This window comes from Nesoenas mayeri, assembly GCF_963082525.1.
Source record: "Nesoenas mayeri genome assembly, chromosome: 2".
In the NCBI taxonomy this organism is placed as follows: Eukaryota; Metazoa; Chordata; class Aves; order Columbiformes; family Columbidae; genus Nesoenas; species Nesoenas mayeri.
The window spans coordinates 132,455,915-132,467,009 of record NC_137543.1 but is presented as its reverse complement, the minus strand read 5'-3'; the positions used below and the strand labels follow the sequence as shown (position 1 = coordinate 132,467,009).

Genomic DNA, 11,095 nt, shown 5'->3' with positions numbered 1-11,095 from the left:
GACCAACTATTGTGAAATGTCAGCAGCAAATCAAGCCAAGAGACGGGCTCCTTGAGTTTTGAAGCCATAAACCAGAACCAAAACACCCTGGCAGGGAGCGGGAAGGATGGATAGAATGGGTACAGATCCAAGAACTCCACTGCCTGACTTCTTTTAAACCTCTACAATTCCAGGAGACATTTGGAGTTTCAGCTCTTCTATCCCACATCATCCTAACTGCTCTCAGTAAGCACAAACAAGACTAGAAATGTCTGGTTTGCTTAAAACACATTTTTTAAGAAAATCAATAGAAGAGCCTTTATTTTTTTTTAACTTGACCTGTTATACTAAGCAAATGTTGGAAATCTCAGGTAGTTACTCTTGCAAGATTTTCTTGTTAGCTCTTGTGAACTGAAGTTACCTAAAAGATGCCGCAGGGTATCAGTATTAAGTAATGGAATTTATCTTACATGTGGAATTGTTTGTAATAAAGACAAGATTCATTTAAGTGACATTATTCCAGGCCCATTAGAGACATGCCCAGAAATAAAAGTCCTAAGAGAGATTTCTTTCTCAATTAACCTAAGGAATTGCCATCATGTAGAAGGCAAAAATGTACACGGCCAAATTGGCCTCAAGGACAGAAACTCATGAACACAAAATTTGTATTACTGTTTTGTTATCGGCTTCTGTTAGCCAAGATTTCACTCTGTGTCCCTTCCTGCATTTATATCGAAAAAGTGTTCTTTAACAATTTAGGTATCTCCATGCTCTGAACATCTGTAATTGCCACAAAACACAATTCTTTGCCCACATCTTCTCTACAGACACAACCTCTCTACCTTTAAGCTCGTCCAGTACTCTTGCAATGCGCAGATCTATGGCACCACTCACCATAAAGGTGCTTATAGCGTCTATAATTCAAGAGCAACGTCACAGAAAACATTTCAAGTATCAGAAAACACTCAATATCACTGAAGAAGACATGCAAATGTATAGCAGTTCTTTTAAAGCCTCTTGTGATGTAAGGGCTAGTAGCAAATATCAAAGTACTATGATAAGACTAAAAAAAAATCTAGAAATCAATCAAAAAGAAGTCTTTGAAATTAACATGGTCATTTTTTAAATGAAAAATCAACAGCATAATGCTTTGCTTCCTCATATTCAATTTCAAAATTATAAAGTTCCTAAAAGATTGAAAAACGATCTGTTTGTACTTAATACTTTACATTAAACACATTATAGAAACATACAAAATTGTTGTATGAAGTATAAAACACCTAATGTTACAAAAGGTGGCAATGGGTGTATATTTCAGAAATCCTTGTTTTATTTTTCCTTGAAAAAAGGAACCTGGGATTCACAGATTGGAAAAAAAATCAGTGAAAAACTGTACATTATCTCTGGCAATTTCTAGTGGTGCTTATTAATCCATTTCATCTTCTAACAAAAAGACAAATATTTTCTAGATAAGCTGACTGGCCAACACAGACTGAACTGATTTTTTACATGGTAAACAAACAGAGTTTACAAAGACTATGCAGTTTATGTGAAGAGTAATTCTCTCAGCCTGTGGTAAAACCTACAAATAGTTTATAAGAAAGGAAATAAGTATTTCTCATGAAATAGTGTTTCTCTGATGTGAAATGTTTGTGTCAGAACCACACATGCACACAATATTAGAGATGCACAAAAAAATTAATAGACCGATAAAGAAAATGCCATTCCAAACCTGCAAATTTCAATTGCTTACAGTGTATTCAGCATAAGCAATGTGAAAGCTTAAAGTGTTGGGGTGGGAAGGGAGGTGGGTGTTTGTTTGTTTTGGTGTTGGTTGCAAGACACAGAAGCCGGTGTTATCTCCAGAGCTTCCCTTTGTAGAGGATCTCAGCGTTCCAGGTCAAGAAAGAAGCAAATTGCCCAGCCCTGTTCTCCCTGAGCAAATGTTTCTTGTGTTCTGCCAGCTCTGACAATTTCTAAAAATTGCAGTGTTTGTATGAGGTGGTGCATATTGTTAAATAGGCTGCTAATTTGCTCTGCAGAAGTTAATCTAAGTTACCAGCACTGACTACCTCTGAAACCCGTTAGCTCAGGATTTTTCCATCCTTATAACCTCAGTCTATTACAGAGCTCATTGTCACTATTAGTAGTTTGTTATTGTTGCAAGAATATGAGTGCTGTTACCACATTTTGCTGTTTTAATTTGGGGAAAGCCCTGTAGAGTAGCACATTCTTTATGTTAAATGATATGGCTCCTCTTTCTTTCCATAAGTTATTCCAGAAGTGAATATGTTAACAGCTGTCTTTGAATAATAAGTTAGATTGAAAATGTGTTTCTGAAATTGAATCCTAGACTGAGGATGAAGTTGTGTGGTGGGTTTTTTTGTTTGTTTGTTTGTTTTTAAATTTTTAAGCTTCCAAAATAATTCTGAAGTTAAGGGATATTTCTGACCCATCTCAATTTTTCTTCTGCAGTGCTTTATTTTCAGTTTATTCAATTCCCTAAGGCAATGGGAACAGTGAGAATATTGTACGTCGCATGCTGTTACTAGGTCCAAATCTTAGTGTTTGTTTTCTGAAGAAATTGGTTAAAGGACCCATTATGAGAGTACATCTCAGTTCAGTAAACTACCACTTGACTTTGCATAAACCATCAGTACAGTATTTTTCAGTTAAAATAATTTTTAAAATTAAAATGTAGCTTCTTATGGATTCGTACTAATTCCAGTCCACAATACTAAAAAAAACCAAACTGTTAAGGTGGCCACAATGGTGCACAATTTCACAATGAAAATCAAGTTAAAGATTTCTTTTCAATAGACAGCTGAAGCTGTGACTGTCAAGTTATTTACGTACGAATCAGCCAACTAGTTTTCTTAACTATGAGTTAGTAGATTATTTTGTATATAGGATTATAACCTGCTCACATTTTCTTGTGCCATTTACAGGGATTGTGTACCTATTGCCTTGTCCCTTGGCACAGAAAACACCACCAGAATGGACAGAGAAAGCCTGGGCAGACCAAGGTGTGTGGTAAGAGAAGAAACCTGTGTTGACTGATAGCGTTTCACCTGATGTTACACAAGTTTGCAAGAGCTCTCCCCTCACACAGATCACTGCAGGAGTAACAATCGAGCTCTGGTTTAAAAACTAAAACTAATGCTGATGTGACTTAGCCAGCTGAATTCAGCCATGTTTCTGTTCTGTCCTTTCTCCACAGAGACGCCAGTGAATTAGAAATTTGTCCCCCTAGTGTTGTCAAGGAATGACACTGCTCCTTAAGTCAAATGAATGTGCATGTAGTACAACTGATGTTGATGTCATTTTGTTGAAAACTGTCCAAGATCAATCCCACTTTTTAAAAATTAGAGTAGGTAAAAAATAAAGCAAAGCAATCCCTCCTCCCTCTCGTTTTCAGACTGCAGTAAAGCCCCTATGATACACACAGGCTCTATTGGTATTACAACATCCCCCATTATCCAGTATTCTCAATTCAATATATTACATAGAATGAACAGATGACAGAGTCCAACTCAGAGACTTCAGATTATATAAATCCCAGTAAGACAAAGAATGAAACTAGTCACATGAGACCTCACACTGCTCATATTGATTCTTTTAAATTCTTCCCTTGATTACAATAAACTCAATTACAAAGGAAATTGCTGAGAACAGTTTTATGTATGAATTCTACAAATTGTAGTGAATTACACTGGAGATTAAATAGTCATGCTATTACTCTTCCACCCAGCAAGTAAATCATGAATCATTTCAACCAGTGCTCCATCAGTAGTGGCCATAACAGCAGAGAGAGAGAAAAAGATATTTTAATAAAAGTTTAAAGAGTCGGATTCTTGACAGTGGCATCTCTTTCCATACTTAAATCAATTTATTGCTGTTGTTGGTTGGTTTTATTTTTCTGTTGGTGAGTTGGACAAAAATGCAGAAGTTTGTCTCTGCCATCACAGTCAGAAAAAATTTGGAAAATGCTTTCCTGTCTGGTGTCCACCTGCACTCTAGTCCATACGAGGTAGTGATGATCTGTTGTGACAACCTCCTATGATTACTAAGAGATCAATTCTAGCTTTTGAATCATGGTACAGCCTTTGCCACAATTAAAATCTTGCCACATGAGGTACCAAAAATTGAACTTAAGAAATCCAATGACTGCTTAGATAACCCAGTTTATACATTATTACTTCAAAAAACTACTGCTTTATTTGGAACAACTACTACTTGATAACCTCTTTAGCATCATCCATGAATTTTACTCCTGATCCCAATACTGTTCAAGCCAGAAGAGTCCACCGACACAGTTGTCTGCTGAACTTTACTATACAACTTATGGCTCAAGACGACACACTCTCTGGAGACCATATTCTTGGTAGTATCAATACTATTGAAAAAATAAAGATTCTGTAGCAAATGAAATAGCACAAATGTTTAGATGTGGAATCACTTGGAATCACTCAGGTACTTCAAGTTCTTCCACTGGTGAGAGCCCGTGTCTCAGTTCTAAAGAAAACCCGTTGATAAACCCACACTCTTGCAGGCTGCATCCATGTTAATAGAGTTTTGCTACAGCACATCCAAAGACATTTAGCACAACTGTTAACTGGAAGCCTCAGCATCACTTACAACCTTCATATATGAAAAATATCCTTGTTTTCCTTTTATATATGTGATATGCAGGAGAACCCTGGGCCCAAGTTTCCTTTACTTTGCAGTGCACCAAGTCAGAAAAAATGGTCAATTCCAAATTGCATGACATTCCAGTTTCACTTTGCACAGATAAGATTATCCAAGATAGAAGAATACCAAATGAAGTTTCCATCCTTGTCTCCCCAAAACACCTGTGTTTTAACTGTTAGGTAGAAGCAGGCCTTGTTTGTTTGCAAACATGAAGTTACGGATTACTGGCAAGCTAGTGATTTAAATCAACATAGAGAATACAACATTGAGCAGGTAAAATGTGAAACCAATTTTTAAATAAGACTATAAAGGAATGTTTTCTATTATGTCCTTCAAATCAAAAAGGAAGATGTTGTCATTGATAACCAAGTTCTAGCTTCACCTTCAAACTGAAAAATAAGAATCCTGTAAATGTTCAATGTGAGATGACTTGTGTAAAGAAAGTTTTGTACCTACCTGAGTATTAGCTGGCTATTTTAAGACAAAGAACAAAAAGAATAAAAGTTTATTTTGAATTCTGGCTATTCTGTGCATGGAATCATGAGGTAACTTGTACAGTCATCTTCCACATATTCTAAATGAAGAAGAGTTCCCGATTCTCATAGTTTTATCAGAATCTCTTACCTAGAATACCAGTAAATTGGTAACAATAAATTGGTATCTCTACTTAATTCAGATTAACATGTTTTTAGAGCTCAAGATGAGAAAATTACGAACACAAAGACTCAAAAGACTACTCGGGACTTGCATTTAAAACATTTCTGAAAGCTACATTTTTTACTCCCACTAATTAGCTCTTGATTGCAAACAAACTCAATATAATCTAGTTTTCTACTTAAACCCAATCTCAGAATTAACTTATGTCCTCTTCAAATTTTAACGTCAGAGGAAAATTCCAGTTAGCCCTTTCTGAACCAGGTATCAAATAATTTAACTGACCCATGCAGATCATCTCAACCCCAACATACCATAGTAATTCAAAGAGACACAGCATGCATGGGAAACAGTTATTTGAGATAGTTGAATAGTAAAGTATTCAAATACATTTTCACGCGTGGGTGGTGGAAACTGCAGTGACACAGACGTTTCACATGTTTCACGAAGAAGAAAGCTTAATTTCTTTCTAAGTAATCAACAGAAGTGAACTTATTGTTTTCATTACAGAATTACTTTTCTTCCAAGAGGTAAATAATGAAATTTGTAGTCAAATAAATGGATGCAGAGTGATGCTGATTACCAAACTTTACAAAAACTTTATCAATCCTCACACATTCACTAGACATCAAAACCAGTAAAAAACAGACAACATGATAGGACTGGAGAGTTAAATAAGCACCAGACACATGTTATCCTCACTTAGCAAACAGCAGATATTTTTAAGTCTTCTAAAGGAAGTTGATAATGGAGTTAATTTCTTTCCTTGAAGTGATCCTAGGATAACAGCTTCAACAAATAAGAACTTGCAATCAGCTAGTGGATGAGATGTGTCTATATCCTCTAGCAAAAGCATGAAAGTTAGTGAAAATAGTAAACACTTTACGCTAGGGTCAAAGAACTATTATAACATCTCTGCAGCTCAGGACATCTTTTTGATGAATGTGAAACAGCTGGAATAAATACATCAAGGGTAACAATTGTGCTCCCATGGTAGATCCAGCTGCTGCAAAAATAAACCCAGGGGGAAAAAGCCAAAGAGTAAAAAAACCTCCTATCCCATGCAACTCCACTATTTTTGCACATGTCCTTTTAAAATACAGGACTACCTGCAAATACGGCTTGAAAATGATTGTAGGTATTAATTTATTAAAAGCAAAACCAGTTTATAAACTGTTTTAAGAAAAAAAAAAATCAAGGAATGATTGTTTTATTTAAGCAGCACTTAAGAGTAATACTTTAGGGATTTTTCCAGACTTGAGGAACACTGGTACCTGCTAGTGAGAAAAGTTATTTTAAAAGTAAACAGAGACTCATAATAATCCTGTTAATACTTTATTAGTGTAACTTTTTAGCTTTCTATTGGACAGAACATAAATGCAAACTCCAAAAAAAAAAAATTCAGAGTCCTCTGCCATTCAGTAGAAGTGACCATGGCAGCCTGTTTCATGTTCATTCTTTTGTTACAGAAACGAGAGGGGGGGGGGGAGAAGGGAGGGAAAAAGCATCAAGAGAACAATTAGGCACACAGCTGACACTTACTGTACAATGATATGCACAAGTAATTTATAACAGCTAAATTCATGAGATGTGCTCTTCACATTTTTCCCTTGAAATGCATGAGCTTTGCTCAGATGAGCAAGGATCATTGAGAACAAGGGAATTAACAAAGGAGTAACAAATAAGACTTTTAAAACAAGTCCTTAAAAAAACTAACACAACAACAGAATGCAAAATTGTTCAGCTGAGAAGACATTTTTAACCTAGACTTCAAAACATTAAAAATTCATTTATTTTCAGTTATTCAAATACACATGCATTAAATGAAAATATTGCACAAAATTAAAATTTAGATTGTGGAATCCACGTGTTTTTATTTTGGTACACATTCTGGTAGCACTTAAAAGTTACTCTTTAGGTCTAGCAAACACCAGCAGCACAAGCTTGAGGATGAACCAAATGAAAAATTCAATTGCTCGTTTTCTCTTAAAAATAATTAAGGCTAAAACAAGTGCATTTGTTGACAATGGCACAATTTTCAGTGGCCAGTCACAGCACCCAAAGGCCAGAAGATACACCCAGACACTTAAGTGCTGTAGATTAACATTCAGTTGTGGAGAATTTCTAGAATAATAGGCTGCATGGGTTGACTGGACAGGTATTTTAAATCGTCAACAGGAAAACCATTTAAATAAAGATACATACAAACTCTTTTTAACACAAAGTATTCATTTCTGATGATTCTTGCCAGCCAACAGGCACCACTGAATTATGAAGCCACATTCTGTAATTAAATACAGAAGACAAAACTTCAATACATATATACATATGCACACACATGTATATAAATGTGTGTATAGGTATATATATGTAATAAATTCGTTAAGTAAAATGACTAATAAACATGGCATATTATGTTCAGTTCACATTCCTAGAGATATTATTTTATTTTTGTAAATAAATGTACCAGATAATTAAAAAAAAAAAAAATTCCCAAATCTGCACATGATCACTATTCCCTTGAAATTTTTCATGGTACCTACAGATAAATAAAAGGTTCCACAGATGTGACAAAACAGTATTTGAACTTCCACTTTCATACTGCATAACAAATTCAGTGATTTAAAAGACATAAATTAGATTGGGTAAGGATCTATGATATATTTACTATATCGCCATGAACAAGTGCTGAACGATCTTTCATCAGTCAGATGTCAGGTACGCTGGAGCACTCTGACATCGGAGGAAGATACACGCATGTAAACAAGAGGAGCTGGCTATGTTGTTTACTTCACACAGAACTCAAGAATTTTGTTAAACTCAACAGCATTTCATCATCACACTTCTACAGAATCTGCAGAGAGGAAGGGCGAAGGGTTCTTACATATTTACCAACTTGTCTTCCTAGGGATTATAAAAGAAAAGGATTTCAATTACAGTATTTATTTCTGCAATATAGAGAAAAAAAAAAACAAGTGCACTTGAGCCCATGCATACTGTATGAGAATGTTAACAGTACAATATGATCATCATAAGTAGTATAATAAAAGGCTACATTGCACTAATAGAGTCCATGAGAAAAAATGATCTATATAGAGGCTTCAGTCAATTTAACTAGGTCCTTTGAGAGCCTTCTATCTTCTCTTAGAACGCTTTCATAAAAGGTCTATGTTCCTCCCTCACATTAAAGGATCATTTGTTCCCATTTAGACACAGATTACTGTAAGGATCCTTGATCAATAGCTGTATCTTACCCTGTGTCTAGCATTCAGAAAAAAACGGACTCTATAGGATTAACTTTCTATTCACCCAGATAGCGGTGCTCAAACAGTAGGGAACTAGGAAAAGGAAAACACAAACTGAGATATGCTGTGGCCAAAAAGGATGATTCAGTTCTTACTTTATTTTTAATTGGACAGAAATTCTTCAATGAAACTAACCAGATGGATGTGGGGCCTTGATGTCAAACTTTTATTAAAATTTTACACTATGCAAAAAATAAAAAAATTATATAAAAAAATATTGTCGTTTTATCTCCTTTTTATTTTCATATATACAATGAGATGCATTCAGGAATTTCCAAGTGTTTGCATATGACTAATGAAATCTTTTACCTGTGAGGAACCAACTAATTCTAATATTTTTCCATATGAGGCTTACACACTAAGAAGGAAGGAATCTTTCAATTAAGTAGGACATAGTCTTCTACACCCAGAAAAAGTTTCAAATTTTAGTGGGGAGTTGCATGTAAACTGTGTCTTAGTGCAATTTCCTCATCTTCTAATACGATGTCTATCCTCTCTGAAACATGTACCCCCTTCCTTCTACAACAATCAACTTGACATATGGTCAAATACGCCAAGTGAACATAAATATCACGCCCCTTCTCCACTGAGGTTACATGCAAAAGGTATGCCAGGTGCCATAAGAGCAGAATATGCCTCTTAAAGCTACAAAATAATCAGAATAAAGGGTTTATTTCTACCGCACCTCTGCCTTTACTGAAACTTCCATTAGATCTAATGTTAGTTTATTTTTCAAGACATGAAAGGTGAAGTAAATGTGGCATAAAAGCCACATTACCTCAACTTTTCTTTACTAAATGTACTTTTTTATGGGGCTGTAACTATTATTCCCCTCTCCTATGAACCTGCTACTCTAGAGGCTGCTTTTCCTGTCAGCTCAGCCTTTACAGGAATGTTAAAAGAGCCCTACAGAGCCTCAACAGTCGTAACACAGAACCAGTTCCACCTGATTCTCACACATTGCACTATCTCCCAGTGCCAAAACATCCTTTTCTTCCATTGTATCACCGCAGTTGTGCTTTACTTGAACAGTCTGGCACTTTTCATTGCTGGCAAAACATCGACTCAGGAACAGAAGGAATCAGCATTCTTGTACATTGGGCCAGTATTCTTCTCAAAGTTGCATGAAGACGCACCAAATCATTTAAGACACACAAACCCTTCTGGTAGTGGTTGAATTACAAGTGAAGATGAGAAGATCCACAGGTCTTACAGATGCATTAATAATCTAATATGTGACACTAGAAGACTGGTGCAGAAATAACAGCATGTGAGTTTGAAGCCCCAGAGAATCTGCCCAAGTAATTAGTCCTGGACAAACATACACCAGCTTAATAGGTTTGAAGTGTCACCTTTTCTGCAAGGAAGGCGCTTGAGTACAATGTAGTCTCTGCTTATACCTCTGCATCTGCTTTGACCGTGAATGCAGTTTGTTGAAGAGCTCATGGAACTTATTTTGTGGAAATAAGGTTTCTAGGAATCTCTCCAGAAACACGTACACCATTCTCTTATTGAGCTGAGTGTGCTGGAACATTTCGAAGACCCGAAGAATGCCTTTCCGTGTTGTCTCAGCACCTATGATGTGCTTCAGTTCATCTACAAAAATGAAAGTTACACAGAAGCTTAAGCTAAATTCTGCTTCTATGTTAACGAACATAAACTGAATATTAAGTCTTTCAAATTATGCAGCTTGGAATTTGAAGTAACAGTGCCTCTGTTATACAAAACATAACTAAGCTAAAAGATCTCTTACAGCAGAAAGGATTTCTGAAAATTACTTCACTTTTACACTATATATGTGCAACCATGTTATTTTACATGAAACCATGCTGCAAAAAACTTCAGTCCTCTAGTGAAACTAGATACCAGGTTGGTTCTGAGAGAATTACAGTTGCAAAGTCACAGTACCTGAGAAAATGTTGAGTGCTTTAATAATTAAAAACCTTTTTATTTAAACACAATTTGTATCTCAAGATTTCCTTTCAACAATCAACAAGAATACTGACACTAATTCCAGTAACAACGTATAGTAACAATTATTAGGCTTCAACCCCCGAATCACTTACCTGGCATTACCTCCAGTAATTTGGTCTTTCCTGCCACTCTTGTTCTCATTCTAATAGCTTTGTCCCTTCGTGGAACGGTTTCTGCTAAAATGCCGTTGGGCCAAAAAGCATCTCTGTAACAAAAGCAAATCTGTCAAAATACATTAAAATTTTATCAAGTGAAAGGCTCTTTTTAACCCCTCAAAGCTAATTCATAAAATACAAGAAAGTAATTTACACACGACCTAACACACACTTCAAACATTAGAAAAGAGAAGAGATTAAAAAGAAATCAAAAGCAAGAAATACAATACACTCAACCTATTAATAGTTACCATATACTTTTTTGGTACAAGGATCACATGAAAGAAAATTTTAAGAAAAACTTAAGAAAATATTACACACCAAAACTATTCAAAT

The 11,095-nt window shown here is 35.5% G+C and overlaps 1 protein-coding gene across 5 annotated transcripts in view; it reads right to left on the bottom strand.

Moving 5' to 3' along the window:
- Nucleotides 1-6,370: 6,370 nt before the first annotated feature.
- The window catches only part of SNX13 (sorting nexin 13), a 69,277-nt gene continuing 64,552 nt past the window's right edge, over nucleotides 6,371-11,095 (bottom strand). For 4 of the 5 annotated variants that reach the window (XM_080339437.1, XM_080339439.1, XM_080339438.1 and 1 more), the window contains 2 exons: nucleotides 10,697-10,809; nucleotides 6,371-10,226 (listed from right to left, as the gene is read on the bottom strand). In XM_080339437.1, coding sequence (XP_080195563.1) covers nucleotides 9,979-10,226; nucleotides 10,697-10,809 — 361 coding nt within the window. In that variant the 3' untranslated portion in view covers nucleotides 6,371-9,978. Of the gene's footprint in view, nucleotides 10,227-10,696; nucleotides 10,827-11,095 lie in introns of all 5 variants that reach the window. The other variant, XR_013921836.1, reaches the window with a different exon arrangement.